General features: G+C 45.7%; 1 protein-coding gene and 1 pseudogene across 1 annotated transcript; one reads left to right on the top strand and one right to left on the bottom strand.

Annotated features, from left to right (window-relative positions):
* Nucleotides 1-4,648, top strand: part of LOC148774686 (proteasome maturation protein pseudogene) — an 18,597-nt pseudogene extending 13,949 nt beyond the window's left edge.
* Nucleotides 4,649-11,696: 7,048 nt separating this feature from the next.
* FBXO39 (F-box protein 39) lies at nucleotides 11,697-15,052 on the bottom strand. The gene is made up of 3 exons (XM_055396280.2): nucleotides 14,027-15,052; nucleotides 12,161-12,337; nucleotides 11,697-11,825 (listed from the first exon to the last, which is right to left on the bottom strand). Exons 1-3 carry the CDS (start codon nucleotides 15,050-15,052, stop codon nucleotides 11,697-11,699), a joined length of 1,332 nt encoding a protein of 443 aa, XP_055252255.1.
* Nucleotides 15,053-19,085: the final 4,033 nt, after the last annotated feature.

Genomic DNA, 19,085 nt, shown 5'->3' on the forward strand with positions numbered 1-19,085 from the left:
AACTTATTTGCAGAGTACATCATGTGAAATGCCGGGGTGGATGAAGCACAAGCTGGAATCAAGATTGCCAAGAGAAATGTCAATAACCTCAGATATGCTGGTGACACCACCCTTATGGCAGAAAGCAAAGAAGAACCAAAGAACCTCTCAATGAAAGTGAAAGAGGAGAGTGAAAAAGTTGGCTTAAAACTCAACATTCAGAAAACTAAGATCATGGCATCTGGTCCCATCACTTCATGGCAAATAGATGGGGAAACAGTGACAGACTTTATTTTTTGGGGCTCCAAAATCACTGTAGATGGTGACTGCAGCCATGAAATTAAAAGACGCTTGCTCCTTGGAGGAAAAGCTATGAGCAACCTAGACAGCATATTAAAAAGCAGAGACATTACTTTGCCAACAAAGGTCCATCTAGTCAAAGCTATGTTTTTTCCAGTAGTCATATATGGATGTGAGAGTTGGACCATAAAGAAAGCTGAACACTGAAGAATTGATGCTTTTGAACTGTGGAGCTGGAGAAGACTCCTGAGAGTCCCTTGGACTGCAAGGAGATCCAACCAGTCAATCCTAAAGGAAATCAGTCCTGAATCTTCATTGGAAGGACTGATGCTGAAGCTGAAACTCCAATACTTTGGCCACCTGATTCGAAGAACTGACTCATTTGAAAAGACCCTGGTGCTGGGAAAGTTTGAAGGTAGGAGGAGAAAGGGACAACAGAGGATAAGATGGCTGGATGGCATCACCAACTCCATGGACAAGAGTTTGAGTAAGTTCTGTGCGTTGGTGATGGACAGGGAAGCCTGGCCTGCTGCATTCCATGGGGTCGCAGAGAGTCGGACACGACTGAGTGACTGAACTGAACCGATCCTCCCAGTCCCTCCAATCTGCCACAGGGTTTCCTAGTCTCTGCTCCATCCCCATTTCCCCTCCCATCCCTGCCATTTCCCCCAATGCTCCACACTTGCCTTCCATAAGGCCAGGGGACTGGGATCCCAGAGGACTGGGTTAAGAACTGATGTGCTCATGTGTAATAGGAAACTACTCAAGGCAAGGGAAAGGGCCACCATACAGGAGCATGCCAAATGTTTCTGAGGCTCACATAGGAGTAGGAATAGTCCCTGTTTCCACCTGTCAAATGGAGAGAACTCCTAATACACCAAGCATTGTGTAGAGTCTTCAAGTGGGTCATGCATGTATTGCAACAAAATGAAAGGCAACCCACAGAATAGGAGAAAATATTTGCAAACCATGTATCTGATAAGGAGTTAATATCCAAAAAAGATATGGGATGTATACAACTCAGTAGCAAAAAAAACAAATAACCCAACTGTAAAATGGGCAAAGGACCTGAACAGAATTTTTTCCAAGGAAGACATACAAATGGCCAACATGAAGAGATGCTTGAGATCACTAATTATTAGAGAAATGCAGGTCAAAGCCACAGTAAGACATCATCTCACACCTGTTAGGATGTCTGTTATCAAAATGGCTTGAGACAACAAGTGCTGATGAGGATGCTGAAAAAAGTGAATTCTAGCACTCTGTTGGTGGGAATGTAAACTGGTACAGTCGCTATGGAAAACAGTCAGAGGTTCCTTTAAAAAATTAAAAACAGAACTACACTATGACCCAGCAATCTCACTTCTGGGAGATTCATATCCAAAGAAATGAAAGCACTATCTTTAAGAAATAACTGTACTCCCATGTTCATTGCAGCATTATTCATGGTAGCCAAGATATAGAAAGAAAGTAGGTCTCTGTTGACATATGAATAGATAAAGAAAATTGCACTCACATACACACACACACACACACCATAGAATATTATTCAGTCTTAACAAAGAAGGAAATCCTGCCATTTACAGATTCATGGATGAACCTGAAGGGCATTATGCCAAGTGGAATAAGCCAGACAGAGATAGACAAGTACTGTATGATATCACTTATGCGTTAAGAATAAAAAAGAAGACTCAGAATAGAATGGGCTTCCCTGGTGGCTCAGTTGACAAAGAATCCTCCTGCAATGCAGGAGACCTGGGTTTGATTCCTGGGTTGGGAAGCTCCCTGGAGAAGGGCATGGCTACCCATTCCAGTATTCTAGCCTGGAGAATTCCATGGACAGTGGAGCCTACAGTCCATGGGGTGGCAAAGAGTCGGACACGACTGAGTGACTTTCTCTTTCACAGAATAGAATGGTGGTTGCCAGTGGCTGGAGAGAGGGGGGAAATGGGGAGAGGCTGGTCAAAGGGTACAAACTTTCAGTTGTAAGACAGTTAAGTTTTGAGGATCTAATGTACAACATGGTGACTATAGTAGATCATGCAGTTTCTATATTTAGTCTCTTAGCAAATCTTAAGCTTTCTCACATACACACCAAAAAGATAATTATGTGAGGTGATGAAAGTGAAAGTGAAAGTCACTCAATCGTGTCCGACTCTTTGTGATCCCATGGATTATACAGTCCATGGAATTCTCCAGGCCAGAATACTGGAGTGGGTAGCCTTTCCCTTCTCCGGGGAATCTTCCCTCAACCCAGGGATCGAACCCAGGTCTTCTGTATCGCAGAGGAGCTGAGCCAGAAGGGAAACTGGCTCATTACCAGCTGAGCCAGAAGGGAAACCTATTTGAGGCGATGGGTATGTTGATTAACTTGACTGGGGGAATCCTTTCACAATGTCCATGTATATCAAATAATGTACATTTTAAACACATTAATATTACAGTTTAATTTGTCAATTACACCTGAGTAAAGCTGGTGAGAAAGGGAATAAAGATCATTCATTAGAGGCAGAGCTAATTCGTCTTAGAATAAAGTCTGCCTGTCCTAACAAAGCATAAAAAAATCTCTGAAAGGATAAACAGAGTCACAAGTTAGTTAACTGCAAGCCAGAACAAAATCCAACACTTTTTCAAGGAATACAATAAAACGCAGCAGGTAAATTCAACAACATAAAGTTCACCATGTTTATCACCCATTAGAAAATCACAGGACATGTAACAAAACACAAAAGTCAGACACATATTTAGGAGAACAACGAAACGAGGGACAGACCCAGAAATGACAGAGATGATGGAATTAAAGACTTTAAAACCGTTATTTTAAATGTTAAGACTATAATCAAGGAAAATTTGGACATGATAAGGAGAAAAATAAAAGATATACAAAAGAGATCAAAATGGAACTTCTAAAGTTTAAATACATAGTAGCCAAAATGAAACATACACTGGATGGGCTTAAGAGCAGCTGAGATACTACAGAAGAAAAGATCATTTGACCTTGATCATTTGAAGAAACTGCAATTATAAGCTACCCAAGATAAAGCATTACAGGAAAAGACACTGAAAAATAAGTGAGCAGAGTCATGGGGGGCTGTAGGACAATATCAAGCAATTTAACATATTCCAATTACAAACTGGAATCCCAGAAGAGGAGAAAATTAAACAGAAAAAGTATTTGAATAAATCGTGGCTTAAAGTTTTCCAAATTAGATGGAGACTGTAAAAGCTTAGACTTCAAATGCATAGAATCTCATCAAAACCCAAGCAAAGAAACAAAGAAAACCACACCAAGGCACATCACCATCAGATTTGTTAATACCAATAATAAAAAGAAAATCTTAAATGTTGCCGAAGAAATTCAACTTCTAACCAAGACAGAATAATAAGGATTGGATTTACTCTTACTGAAATAAGGGGGACTCCCTTGGCACGGACTATTTAGATGAGAAACAAAAGCAAAATGATAAATGGAATTTTGCAAAAAAATAAAAAATTCTGATCTCAAAAGATGTCATTAAGAAAAATGAAAAGGCAAGTCATATTTGCAAAACACATTATCCAGTAAAGGACTTGTGTGTAGAATGTACAAGGAATTCTTAAAACTCATTAAAAACAGCTTACTTTTTTTTCATGGACAAAAGGTTTGAACAGACACTAGGCCAATGAAGATATATGAATGGATAATAAGCAAATAAAATGACATGTCAGCAAAGAAGATACATTAGTGGATAATAAGCAAATAAAATGATGTTCAACAATATTAGACCTTAGGGAAATACAAACTAAAACCACACGGAATAGAAGTGAGCGGTGGGGCCAGCTGACAGTAAGGGTGCTGAGAGGCTGTGTGCAGAGCGAGTTGGACTTGGATCTCAGCTAAAGGACGATATTCCAGTTACTGAGCTTTCAGGAAATGGACCTTCTTCACAAAAAGGTTTTTCCCCTGTGTGAGAAATGAACTTTTGCCTAGTCATTCTCTTGAATTACCAGGAAAAGAATTTTCAGCTCAACCAAGATAAAATGAATTTTTCCACACTGAGAAACATCTGGGGTCTATTTGCTCCACTAAAATTGCACATGGAATTCAAAGAAATGCGGCAGGTTCTGCACCTTCCACTTCTTCCAAGCTCAAACCTTTCAGTGGATATTTGAGGAATAATGATGAGGCTGTTGGATTTGAAGATGGTTTTAATGACATATCACAGAGAACTAATGGGAGAACTACACTTGATGATGGAATATAAACTTGATTTCCTGTAATACAGTGTGTGCTGTTCATGAAGATGGAGGCGCTCCATCTTACTTATAGTAGTCTATTTACTATGATTTGATGTATGCAACATTAAAAGGACTGACACATGGGGGAAAAAGCCACATACACATACCCTGGAGTGGATAAAATTTTAATAACCAACAATACTAAGTGTTGCCAAAAAAGTAGAGCAACTGAAACTTTCATTCCTTGCTGTTGGGAATGCAAAATGGGGCAGTCACTCTGGAAAATAATTTGGTAGTATATTTATATGTGTATATATATATATCAAGTTAACTGTATACTTATCATAAGACCCAGAAATCCCACCTTGGATATTAACAGGAACAAAAACATGTATCCCCACAAAGACTTGTACACAAATGCTTATAGCTGCTATATTCATAATGATAAAATCTGAAAACAAGCCAGTTCCATCAATGAATAAATAAATTGCAGTATATGGATACAATGGACACTGCTCAACTATAAAAAGAAAAAGCTAGCAATACATGCAACGATAAGAGTGCTTGTCCCAGGTTTTACGCTAAGTGAAAGAAACCAAGTATGAGTGATTACTCGTGTACTTCCATTTATAATCTGTAAATCCTCAAAACACAATTCCTTTGGTGAAGGCAAACGTCCAGGGATAGAAATCGGACTGGTGGGGGCCAGAAGTAAGGGGTGAGGCAAAGGACACAACAAACCTTTTCAGTCGACGGAAATGTTCTTTATCCTGATCATGGTGTTGCTAGATGATGGTTTATAGTAAAACCGGTGAATTTTACTTTATGTAAATTTTACCCCAATGAATCTGATTTTTTGAACAGAATGCATGACAAACTTGTTGGCCACCACTGATTTTGATGGTGAAGGGAAGATAGCTTGCTGCACTAGAAACTGGCTCTCCTAAAATCTGCTGAGAGAAAAGGATGTAAGACTTTTCTGTGGATTAGATGTGAGCCATGGGAGAGGAATTGATGCTTTTGAACTGTGGTGTTGGAGAAGAGTCTTGAGAGTCCCTTGGACAACAGGAAGATCAAACCAGTCAATCCTAAAGGAAATCAGTCCTGAATATTCATTGGAAGGACTGATGCTGAAGCTGAAGCTCCGATACTTTGACCACCTATTGCAAAGAACTAACTCACTGGAAGACTCTGATGCTGGGAAAGATTGAAGGCAGGAGGAGAAAGGGACGACAGAGGACGAGATCCAAATGGCATCACTGACTAGATGGATAGGAGTTTGAGCAGGCTCCCGGAATTGATGATGGACAGGGAAACCTGGCTTGCTGCAGTCCACGGGGTCGCAAAGATTCTGACACGACTGAGCGACTGAACTGAATGCTGAGAGGGACTGGAGGAGGGCACGGTGACCCACTCCAATATTCTTGCCTGGAGAATCCCATGGACAGAAGAGTCTGGTGGGCTGCAGTCCAGTGGGTCGTCAAGAGTCAGAAACGACTGGAGCGACTTAGCACGCACACGTACACGGCACCTCTATGCAGAGCGAAGGCCTGCGTGGAAAGTGAAGTCGCTCAGTGGTGTCCAACGCTTTGCCACCCCTGGACTGAGGCCTACGAGACTCCTCCACCCATGGAACTTTCCAGGCAAGAGAACTGGATTGGGCTCCCATTTCCTTCGCCAGGGGATCTTCCCGACCCAGGGATCGAACCCGTCTCCCGCATTGCAAGCAGCCGCTTTTATCACCTGAGCCACCAGGGAAGTTGGAAGACCTGCAGAGAGCGGTAATATGAATAAAACCTGTCCAAGATCGCCACCTGGCGGGGAGCTGAGACTTAGCAGCAACAAGCTGAAGCCTAAGGCTACCTGTGGGCCTAGGGTCAGCGGCCCCTCCAGACCAAGGGTGAGACTTGTGGGTGAGAGACCCCGGTAATGATGTGGGCTGCAGGGTTGGGAAGAACTTTCAAGAGTCACTAGATAGAGTCAGCTTTCTACACATAGCACGCCTGGGGAGATGTGTGGCAGGTCACCCAGTACTAGTTAGAATTTGATTTTTAAAAAATTTTATTAGTATTCTTTTGGGCTGTACCACAGGGCATGTGGCATGACCAGGCATGGGACCCGAACCAGGGATGGAACCCCACCAGAGTTCCAGAGTTCCCCTACCAGGGATGGAAACTGAGCCCCCGGCCCTGGGTGTCTTAACCACTGGTCTGCCAGGGAGGTGCCAAGAGCTGATTTTTATAGAACGCAGGAGAGACTTGCTCCTCTCTCTCCCCTATTTCAACCCCGGAAGAAGCAAATGCAGCCCAGTGAGTGAGTAAGGAAGAGGATCTCAGGATGTGTGAGCAGAGGGGGAGGGGAAGCAGCATTCATCCCCTATACAGAGTCCCTCCCACAGACACACAGACTCACATGCACTTTTTCCTGCTGTGTGCTGTCTACCCAAAATAGATCGGGAAGGTGCAGAAGAGATGTTTTTAACCTTAAATAAACTTTTCTTTCTTTTTTTTGTTTTTTGGCTTGTACTCTTTGTACATCTTTTTAAAATAAATTATTTTTTTGAAGGATAATTGCTTTACAGAATTTTGTTGTTTTCTGTCAAATCTCATCATGAATCAGCTACAGGTATACATGTATCCCCTTCCTTTTGAACCTCCCTCCCATCTCCCTCCCCATCCCATGCCTCTAGGTTGATACAGAGCTCCTGTTTGAGTTTCCTTAGCCATACAGCAAATTCCCATTGGCTATCTATTTCACATATGATAGTGTAAGTTTCCATGTTACTCTTGCCATACATCTCGCCCTCTCCTCCCCTTTGAGCATCTTTTATTGTGGTAAAATACACATAACATACAACTTCTCATTTTAACCATTTTAAAATGTAGAATTCAGCAGGACTGAAATGTTGCGTACCCAATTGGGTATTGTTGTTTATCCATCTCCAGAACCCTTTCATCAAGCCCAACTGAAACCCCACATCTGCTAAACAAGAACTCCCCATTACCCTGCCCCCACCTACCCCTACCCTCTGCCCCTGCCCCCAGGAAGAACCATTCTACCCTCCATCTCTGAATCCACTCTGTATGGCTCTCAAAACTGCGATTACTGAAATGAAACTCTTATAACTTGAAGTGACCCTGGAAATTTTGCCAGTGCAGTGTCCAGAAAAGACATGGACCTTCCAAGTATTCAATTCAAAAGTGTGATGATGAACCAGACCCAGAGAACAAGTCCGAATGGGGATTGGTTGTTCTCTGATTTCCTTGACCACCATGAAAGGAAACTCTGGTCTTCAGCATCTGGGACCCTGAAGGAAGCAGGCAAACACTGGCTCCCGCCTGCTGGGGTCGCTTATCCGGGTGGCTGGTCTTGGATGGGGTTGGGGTCAGGATGGCGGCCAGGAGGCCACCAGGGGGCGCAGCAGGGAGCTTGGGGCTTGCTTGGTGAGCCCCAGAATCAGAGGGGACTTAGGGGCCCAAGTCAGGAGCTTGTCTGGAGAGTCAAGTCTTGCTCCTGCAGGAGAGCCCTGCAGCTTGCTTTTTTCACTTAGCACATCTTGAAGGGTGTTCCTGTCAAGACATGAAGACCCACCTCTGTCTTTAAATTGCTGCATGATGCAGAATTACCAGCACTTAGGTTTCCCTAGTGGTTCACATGGTAAAGAATCTGCCTGTAATGTGGGAGACCTGGGTTCAATCCCTGGGTGAGGAAGATCCCTTGGAGAATGGCATGGCTACCCACTCCAGTATTCTTGCCTGGAGAATCCCATGGACAGAGGAGCCCGGTGGGCTACGGTCCGTGGTGTCACAAAGAGTCCGACACGACTGAGCAAGCATCACTTTCACTTTCAGGTCATCGATTCCCAAGCTGGTGGACTTTATGGTTGATTATACTTTTCTGCTATTAGCTGTTACTTCTGTAAACATCTGTCATTCTTCTTGGACCTGTGTTTCTCTAAAGTTGCTTAGTTATTCAGTCACAGGCAGGTCATCCTATTATCACTCATTACATGGGTGAGTGACGAGGTTAGATTGTGACTTAGAAGGGTTTAAAAAGTCATACGAGAGAAATATCTTTTGGAAATGACCTTTTGAAATGGACCACTTAGACCATCTCTAGAGCTGTCATCAGGGGTGACCCAGGTCACATTTGTTCAGTGGGTTGGACAGCATGGAGTAGAAGATCTTGGGGAGGAGGAAAAACAGCTTCTATGCTGGACGATATGGTCACCCTTAGATTATAAAAACGTGCATATTGTTAATATAACCATTGTTCTGTGTGTCTGTTTTATTCCTCACTACTGTATTTTATTCCTCACTACTGTATAATTAGTTGACAATGCTGTTTACTTGAAAATATATATATATCTAGGTGGTTCCAACGTAGGGGATGTGGGTTTGATCTCTGGTTGGGAAACTAAGATCCCACAGGCCATGAAGCACTAAGCTTGTGTGCCACAACCACTGAACCAGTGCCTCAACTTGAGAGCCCGCTAGCTGCAAACTACAGAGCTTGTGTACCACAACTAAAGAGAAACCTGTGTGCCATAACAAAAGATCCCACATGCTGCAACCAAGACCCGGTGCACCAAAAACAGATAAAGTTGTCTTTTAAAAATAACGAGGCTGATCAAAACACAGCAAGATCAGTCTCAGGATGATTGTCTGAGCTGATTGTGCTGTTCTGCATGTGGCCCCTCACCTGCCTGTGCACCCCTAAAACTCCTCTTTGAAAGCTCTTGCCTCCTGATGACAAATGGTGAGTTAGTTCTTTGGGACATGAGTCTACCTTCTTCCCAGAATTGCTGGCTTCCTCCATGAAGCTATCTTTCCTTTTACCCAACACTTGTCTCCCAATATTTATTTCTTGAGCAACAAACAGTTGAACCTGAGTTTGGTAACCAGATAGGGACTCTGCATCCCTTGTCAGTGCTGATTTTTTTTCTGAATGTTCATGAAACAGGAACCATAGGCACCCAACAGCATTGCAGGGACATTCAGATCAGACAGTGTTTGTGGAAATGCTATGAAAATTGAAAAGCACTAGATAAGAATGAGCTTTAATAAAGACCTGAAAAGTTAAGCATAAATATGGATACAACATACAAAAGATGAGATAAAATCTGAAGTGAGACACTTGTCAAAAGTCCTGAGATTTTATTAATTTATGGCAGAAAGTGAAGAACTAAAGAACCTCTTGATGACAGTGAAAGGGGAGAGTGAAAAAGTTGGCTTAAAGCTCAACATTCAGAAAACTAAGATCATGGCATCCGATCCCATCACTTCATGGCAAATATATGGGGAACCAGTGGAAACAGTGGCTGACTTTATTTTTCTGGGCTCCAAAATCACTGTAGATGGTGACTGCAGCCATGAAATTAAAAGATGCTTACTCCTTTGAAGGAAAGTTATGACCAACCTAGACAGCATATTAAAAAGCAGAGACATTACTTTGCCAACCAAGGTCCGTCTAGACAAGGCTATGGTTTTTCCAGTGGTCATGTATGGATGTGAGAGCTGGACTATAAAGAAAGCTGAGCACCAAAGAATTGATGCTTTTGAACTGTGGTGTTGGAGAAGACTCTTGAGAGTCCCTTGGACTGCAAGGAGATCCAACCAGTCTATTTTAAAGGAGATCAGTCCTGGGCGTTCATTGGAAGGACTGATGTTGAAGCTGAAACTCCAATACTTTGGCCACCTGATGCGTAGGGCTGACTCATTTGAAAAGACCCTGATGCTTGGAAAGATTGAGTGCAGGAGGAGAAGGGGACAACAGAGGATGAGATGGTTAGATGGCATCACCAACTCAGTGGACATAGGTTTGGGTGGACTCCAGGAGTTGGTGATGGACAGGGAGGCCTGGCGTGCTGTAGTTCACGGGGTCACAAAGAGTTGGACACGACTGAGCGACTGAACTGAACTGATTGGGGAAAAAACCCTAGGTAGAACTATATGCACAAAATCTCAAATGATCAGAAGCAATCCATGTCAATAGCATGGGCTCAGGAGTTTATCCATACTCCCTGTTTAAAACACATCATGTTTCCCTGTGACTATAAAAATAGCACGTGATCTTTGTAGAAAATCTGAGAAATAGGGGATAGCATAAAAAGAAAAATAAAAATCACCCATAATCCCACCACTCAGAGATCACTATTAACATTTTTGGTATATCTCTCCTATGCTTAAAAAAAAATCCTGTACTTGTATTTTATTGTGATTGGTATTAACACTAAACACAGTTTTGTGTCATGCCTTTTTCACTTAGCATTGTATCAGGGACATTTCTCCAGGACATTACAGATGCTTTGTGACTATGAAGGTCATGGTCATTTCTAGTTCAGTCCCACATGAGAACCGAGCTTTCATAGCAGGCTGAGCACCATACTGCCTGGATGGGGAAAATAAGGGAGAACCAGAAAAACAGATGTGGGAGATCTGAGTGCATAACACCAACAGACTAGGAGCTGAGTTCCTGTGGGAAGGAGTTCTGGCTCTGAGTGGCTCTGTCTACATGTGGGAATCTCCCTGCTTCACTGGAGGACCTGCTGGCGGATTTCATTCATCTGAGATCAGGCCTGGCCAGCTTCAGTGGCAGGAGGCTCTGACATGAAGGTCAGCCAGGATAGAAAGCGTTTCTGGGGGACTTCCCTGGTGATCGCATGGTTAAGACTCTGCCTTATAATGCAAGGAGTACGGGTTCGATGCCTGGTCAGAGAAATAAGGTCTCACATGCTGCAGGGTGTGACCAAAGATTAAAAATAAATAAATCTTGTTTAAAAAAAAAAAGTCTTTCTGAGCTGACACTGATAGTCAATGGAAATCGTGGCTCTGTTTGCTCCCTGGCACCTTTTCGGGAGCAAGGTTAGCAAGAGTCAGGGTCCCTGAGTAAGAACCTGCTCTGAGTGGCTTTGGGCTTTCAGCTCCACAGCTGACTGAGACTCAAAAAGCAAAACCAAACCACAAAAAAGAGAAATCACCCCTGGATAGTTGGCAAAGATAGCACTTTAAAGTCACCTGGTGTCTTCGCATGACCATACTTCGCATAGGCATTGCTGGGGTGTCACGTAGGTGTGAAACCAGCAAAAAAGGAGACAGAGGAGGAAAAGGGGTGGAGTAGGGGATGCCCCAAGTGTCACTCTATGAGGCCCGGACTGTCGGGCTCAAAGTGCCGCTGGTTTTTTCTCTGGAGAGCGCTGGTTACATCATGGGGTAAGCGATGACAAAATAGTTAAGCTCTGAATCGATCAGCTTTCTGTACTTCCTGTAAATTTCCCGCAGTGTCCTGTCCTCTTCATTCGTCTCATATCTGTTTGTATAAATTCTCACCTGTGCCGACAGAGAAACACACCTGCACACACGCACCCTGTGACTACATCACCCAGGCCCCGAAGACAACCCAAATGAGGTACCTGTACAATTGTTGGCAGACTCAGGAAGAGCCCAAACCCAACTATTAATGCTAAGGATGATTACTACTAATTACTAATCCTAAACTCCAGATTCCCTTGGAAATTAGCAATTTCACAGAAGGGACAGACTTGTGAAACATCCAACCCCCATGCCCTGCCTCATCGCTGACCTCATCCCAGGACTGGACGCCTGCCCCCCAGGAGTCCCTGTGCCCCTGCCCGTGCGTGGAACCCACCCCAGGGTGCACTTACCTTGAGTGTGCGCAGGGCACACTGCCCTTCCTCCCGGCTCTTTAGGATCCTCTCCACAAACTTAACATCCAGGAAAGCCCAGATTTTGAAGTAAAACAACTTCCTGCAGGATAAGATGAGGAGGTGCAGCTCATCATCCAGAGACTCATGGTTGTTGTTGAATTCAAAAGTTAGTTTCTGGAAAAGCACCAAAGGGGCAGACTATGTGAACAGAGATGCTGGCACTCAGCTGGATCATTTCAGAGCACTTTCAGGATCCAGCACTGGCCTGGTGGCAGTGGTGGTTCAAGTCTTTTATTTATTTATTGTCCGTGCCATGTGGCACATGGGAGCCTAGTTTCCCCGATCAGGACCAGGGCTAGAACCCATGCTTCCTGCAGTGGAAGCGGAGTCTCAACCACTGGCCCACTGGGGAAGTCCCCTCCAATGCCTTAGATAAGGGACACTGGACACGCAGTTGTCAGAGGAAGGGATTTGGGAATGCAAGTGATGTCATCCAACTTTCCAAAACTTGGTATTTTGAGGCAATGTACCTAGAGTCTGGAGACCAAGGTGGTGTTCCTGGTCCTGCAGGGGACCTGCCAGGTGACTACGGGCAACACCAAAAGGTAGTACGATGTCTGCCTGCACTTCAGGGCTGTGTAAGCATAAATGACCTCTTCACACTTTATCATCCCTCACTGTAAGTATTGGTGTTTCTTAAGTTATAAGTTTATTAATAAATTTATTAATTTATCATTTATTTGTTATATAATTATAAGTTTATTAAGTGGTATAAATTAATTAATTTACTTGACTGCACTGGGTCTTAACTGTGGCATGCAAACTCTTAGTTGCATCATATGGGATCTAGTTCCCTGACCATGGATCAAAACTGCGTCCCCTGCATTGGGAGTGTGGAGGCTCAGCCACAGGACAGCCAGTAAAGTCCCAGCAGTGGTATGTATCCCCCTGTATGTCCATCCTCACAGCCTTGTGTGAGGTCCTTGTTATTCAGTCGCTCAGCTGTGTCTAACTCTTTGTGATCCCCTGGACTGTAGCCTGCCAGGCTCCTCTGTCCATGGGATTCACCAGACAAGAATACCCGAGTGGGCTGTCATGCCCTTCTCCAGGGGATCTTCCCAACCCAGGAATCGAACCGGCATCTCCTCCACTGGCAGTCATGGATTCTTTACCATTGAGCCACTTGAGAAGACTGTGAGGTCCTTAGGAGGGGACAAAATGATGCTGATGCTATAGATGGGGAGCTGCCAGATTAGAGAATAGCCCACACCTCTGCGCTCTTCGGTAACTTGGGTCAAGTTTGGCTTTTTGTCTGGTTTGGAGTCGCACTGTGTCCTGGTGCTGCTGTGTCAGGTGGATGAGTGGAAGGGGCTGCCGACCTGCTGGTCACCGGTGGAGGCACCTGCATGCTCAGACCTCAGAGTTCTGAGCCAGGGATATAGGCACTTTCCTTGGTGGACAGTCAGCCAAGAGTGGGTTTCATGTAGAGGAAGCGAGCAGTAGCTTTTGTCCTCTGCTGTGGTCTTGGGGACCAGGAGAGGCATAGTTTGGTGACCTTTCTCAGAATCTCAACTTAAGGCTTCCCTGGTGGCTCAGATGGTAAAGAAGCTGCTTGCAATGCAGGAGACCCGGGTTCGATTCCTGGGTCGGGAAGATTCCCGGAAGAAGGAAATGGCAACCCACAATAGTATTCTTGCCTGGAGAATCCCATGGACAGAAGAACCTGGGAGGATACAGTCCACAGGGTCACAAAAGGGTCGGACATGGCTGAGCATCTAACGCTTTCACCTTTTGAGAGCAGGCAGCAGGAACCAGAGGGGCGACTACTCCTCCCAGACTTCCCAGCCCTCGGGTCGTACCTACCTGCAGAGTGTGCCGAAAGGTGGGCAGGAGATCCGTCAGGGTGGGTCTCATGGACCAATCCGGGTCGCTGAAATAGCAGCTTCTCAGACTGATGCTCCTGATGGGGATCTCCTGCAAGAGGATCCGGACCAAGCGCTCGTACTTCATGACCCGCTCAAAGAAGAAGTTGACCTTCAGGCTGGTGGCATGCCTGGCCAGCTTGGCCCAAGACATGCCCCAGATGACCTGCCCATGGGGGTCATGAATGTGGCACTTGATGTTCATGGTCCGGAGGGTGCCGGTATTGTTGTCGCACAGGTTCTCCAGCAGCTCATCAGAGATGCAGTTGTAGTTGAGGGTCAGGGACACCAGGTTGCGGAACGTGGCCATGGTCTTGTTGAACTGGGGACTGCTGTAGACGGCAAGGTGGTGGCTGAAACAGTCCTCGATGTTGAGCTCCGACACCGTGCTCTCGTTCCTTAAGTAGCTCAGGGCGTTGAGGATGTGGCAGCCTTGTTCCGTGGTGAGCCTGGCCCCCTTCAGGCTGAGATAGTTCAGGTGTTTGCCCATCTTCTTCAAGAAGAAGCTCAAGCTTTTCATGAATGAGCTCCTGATGCTGTTCCTCCAGACCAGGCGGTCCAACTCGAGATGCTGGATGGAGAGAGATTTCAGACGGTTGTTACTCTTGCCCAGACATGAGAGGAGGCCTCGCATGGTGACCTGGAACTTCTTGGTCAGGACAGTGTTGTAAGGATTCAGGAATTTGATCTCCAGGTGCTCCAGGTAACGACCAAATTTCTTAACATACCAAAGGGCCGACTCGAATTCGGATGCGTGTACCCTGGAAGGTCTCCCACTGAACGTGATGGTCCTGTATCGCCAGAGGTCAGCTGAATACATCATCTGGTTCCACTTCCTGCAGACAAGGGCCGCTCTGGACCTGTCCCTGTCTCCCAGCCACCAGAAGACACGACGCAGGCACACATCGGGCAGGGTGGCCCAGCAGCTCTGGTCTTGAGGCTGGATCAGTTGGTCTTCTTCATCCATCGGGGAACCAGGATGTCCACTGCAGCTGTGTGGTGGGCAGGGCTTCCAAAAATGAGGAAAGAAAAGCAATCACTTGTTTTCTGTGGGGAGTAATAAAAAGGAAGACCATTACCTGCCAAACACATATTAAACCCAATGCAATGAACTTGCTCTGCGGCTCCATGTGTCAGTACTGGGCTGGTGCTTGGGGGACAATGATAAATAAACCATACAGTGTACACACACAAGGAGTCCCAGCCCAGCAGGGGTCTAGGGGGGACACAGACCAGGACTCAGATACAACACTGTGGGAGACGAGAAAAGGCTCAGGTATTTTCCTGGTGCCTCTGCCTCTGCTCAGTAACTTCAGTCGTGTCCAACTCTTTGCGACCCCATGGACTGTAGCCTGCCAGGCTCCTCTGTCCATGGGATTATCTAGGCAAGAATACTGGGGTGGGTTGCCATTTCCTCCTCCAGGGGATCTTCCCAACCCAGGAATCGAATCCATGTCTCTTGCATCTCCTGCATTGGCGGAAGGATTCTTCACCCACTGAGCCACCTGGGAAGCCCATTCATGGTGCAGGGTGGCACAAACAAAGCATGATTAATTCTTTGCTTTGAAGTTAATTTCAAATGATTAATTTTAAATTAATTAATAAATAATTAATTAATTATTAATTTCTTTGAAATAGTAGAGAGGGCTGCTTGGAGGAGGTGGCATCTGAGCTGAGGTTTTCAGGGTGGATATCTGTGTGCAAAGCAGATAGGTTGGTGGGGGATCTGGTATACTCCAGGAAGAGGGAACAAGATGGGCGAAGCCACAGGATGTGAGCATATGTGATGTGTTCATATTTGGGGAACTAACAGTTGTTTGAAGCTTAATTTGTGACAGGCAAGGAGTGATGAACCTGGATCTGGGGCAGTGGGAGGTGCTGGCTCAAGGGCATCATTCAAGATTCTCTGAATGATGTGATAAAGGCTGTGTCCTAGAGGAATTCTGACATCTTCTCTGGATGAATCACTGTGTTGAGCGAAACGCTGATGGCTGTGTCTCTATTCGGGGCTTCCCAGGTGATGCCAGTGGTAAAGAACTCGCCTGCCAATGCAGGAGACATAAGAGACATGGGTTCGATCCCTGGGTCAGGAAGATCACCTGGAGGAAGGCATGGCAACTCACTACAGTATTCTTGCCTGGAGAATCCCATGGACAGAGGAACCTGGCGGGCTACAGTCCATGGGGTCCCAAAGAGTCGGACACGACTGAAGCAACTAGTCGTGCACACACGTGTCTTTATTCAAAAGGCACAGCCGCAGAACAAAGGTGGAGAACCTCAGCTGACACCAGGGCAGGTCTAAGGATCATATGCCCAGAAGTGATGTGGACAGTCTTGAAGTGAAGAAAGAACACTCTGGGGGAGTGGAGGAAGGATGGTCTAGAGCAGAGTCCAGGCTTGAAGCCTGGGACTAGGGCAGCGTGATAGTGGGAATCGGGGTGAGTTGTGAGTTTTTTCAGTGGACGTGATTTGGCAACTGGTGAACAGAGAAATGGGACGACTAGAAGGTCTCTGACTTGACTGAATTGCCGGTGGTACCCCGGTCAAGCTAGGGAGTCCCAGGGAAGAACTGGGCTAAGGCCCTACCAGATACACTGAGCCCTCGGTCAGACTTTTCATAGTCATCTGCTGTAATCTTCATGGCTTTGCGTTCAAAGTTTCCCCTGCCTGAAAACTACCCTCCCTTTCTCTACCTCTCCCCAACCCTCCATTTTTAAGGTTTAAGCCCTATGACTCCATAAGGCTTTTATTGACTTCTTTGTTCATTGTGGCTGATGAAACTCAGAGCTAGAAGAGACCTGAGAATTGAATCTTTTTTTTAACAGATGGAAACTAGGCACAGAGAGATGGAGGGGCTTGCCGATGGTCACACAGTAAGTCAGTAATAGGACCCCGGCTAGACCTGGGCTTTCTTACTTTCTCTTGTACTTTTTTCCTGCCTCTACTTTTCAGGCCTCGGATGCAGAGGGACACGTTAATCCTAACTTTCAGTTCAGGACAGACATTTGTCTGTGCAAGAACTCTCTTTGATTTTATGACTCTGTGTGACCTCATGGACTATAGCCCATCAAGCTCCTCTGTCCATGGGATTTTCCAGGCAAGAACACTGGAGTGAGTAGCCATTCCCTTCTCCAGGGGATCTTCCTCACCTAGGGATCAAACCTGGGTCTCCTGCATTGCAGGCAGATTCTTCACTGTCTGAACCATGAGGGAAGCCCATTTATTCCCTTTTAACTCAATGTCCCACTTCACCGTTCCCCACCAGAGGCAACTATTCCAGTGTGTCTGATGTGCTTCGTTTTGTTTGTGCGTGTGCTTGCCAAATGTGTGTTCCATGTGTGTAAGCACCACTCACGTTGCCCTGTGTACGTCTCACGCTGCATCTGTCATCTGAGTAGGCCCAGTGGTGGATAGTCTCCTATTCATTCTCCCCAGGAGGGTCCCCCGGGCCTCTTCCAGCCCTCCCCAGCACCACAGTGGTGATGAGCATCCTCAAATGAGATCCTGTAGGTTTCCCCCCTGCCTTTATCCTCACTATCCCATCATCACCTACTGAACAATTTGGCCCCTTCCTCCAGCTGGCCCTCCCATCTGCCACCCAGATAGACCGCTGCATGGAAACTGGCAGCAACCTATCCCCACCCAGGACACAGGGCTCTGAGGGGTTCAGCCCTCCTCTTCTCTCTCCCCTCTCAGTGTCGAAGCCTTTCTCTTCTATGAAACCCACACACTCCTTGGGACGAGGAACAGCCTCATTCTTCTTTTGAGGAAGTATTTTAACTAATGAAGAAAAAAGAGTGTGTGTTTCTTCACATATAAACTATCCGGGGCTAGGGGACCCCACAGCACTTAGCATAGAGCCAGGCACCTATAACCCAGGGATCGAACCTAGGTTTCCTGCATCGCAGGCAGATTCATTACCATCTGAGCCATCATGGAAGTCCAAGAATACTGGAGTGGGTAGCCTACCCCTTCTCCAGTGGATCTTCCCAACCCAGGAATTGAACTGGGGTCTTCTGTATTGGAGGGGATTCTTTATCAGCTGAGCTTCCAGGGAAGAACTAAGAGGTGCACAAGGAAAGCTAAAACCAGGGAATTCCATGGGGGCCCAGTGGTTGATTCCTGGTTTCCACTGCAGGGGGTGCAGTTTCCATCCCTGGACGGAACTAAGATCCCAGAAACCTCACAGTGCTGCCAAAGAAAGAAAAGAAAAGAAAAAAGCTAAACCAATTCAAAAGCTAATTGAAATCCTTTGCCCCAACAAGGTAACCAGGTCAGAATAGTTATCAGACACTTTAAACCATAGGGTGGGGCTGGAAGAACTTCTTTGGTGGGTTGGGAATGGTGTTGCAAGCCTTCCAAAAGTCATGTCATTATCCGGAACCTATCCTACAACTCAAGAGGCAGTGTAGATTAGTGGGTTAGATTCTGGTTCTGTCAACTGCAGTATGTAACTTTGTGTGTGTGTTCTGTTGTGTCCAGACTGTCTGCGACCCCATGGACTGTAGCCCATCAGGCTCCTCTATCCATGGGATATTCCAGGCAAGAATACTGGAGTGGGTTGCCATTTCCTACTCCAGGCGATCTTCCCCACCCAGGTATTGAACCTGTGTCTCTTGTGTCTCCTGTATGGGCAGGCGGATTCTTTACTACTAGCACCACCTGGGAAGCCCCTCCACATCTGTTGATATGGGTAATTGTTCCTTTCTCCTAGGGTTGGGGGGATTAAATGGACTGATAGATGGAAAACACCAGAACAGTGCCTGGCATACAGTAAATGTTACACAAGTGTGTGTTGCCATCAGAAAGTTGGTGCCAACGTGCTTCTAAATAACATCCCTATAAAGAAGGTATTTACGAATGGGGAAACAGGTGTTGGAAGGTTAGGAAAATGAGATGGGTAAGTGGGGATCAGGATTCGAACCCAGAGGCGGGAACTTAGGCTGGGTTCACAACATCACACAGCTGCCGAGCCTGGGAGGAAATCTGGGTGTTCCATC

This window comes from Moschus berezovskii, chromosome 20 (genome assembly GCF_049115385.1).
Source record: "Moschus berezovskii isolate FMDL1 chromosome 20, NW_MosBer_1.0, whole genome shotgun sequence".
Taxonomy (NCBI): domain Eukaryota; kingdom Metazoa; phylum Chordata; class Mammalia; order Artiodactyla; family Moschidae; genus Moschus; species Moschus berezovskii.

Bases quoted from the DNA above. Each gene is read 5' to 3' on its own strand.
- FBXO39 (XM_055396280.2), bottom strand. From the start codon at position 15,052: ATGGATGAAGAAGACCAACTGATCCAGCCTCAAGACCAGAGCTGCTGG. The intron at 12,338-14,026 runs GTAGGTACGACC...GTGCTTTTCCAG, and splicing joins CCTTTCGGCACACTCTGCAG to AAACTAACTTTTGAATTCAA. The intron at 11,826-12,160 runs GTAAGTGCACCC...CTGTCGGCACAG, and splicing joins GTGCCCTGCGCACACTCAAG to GTGAGAATTTATACAAACAG.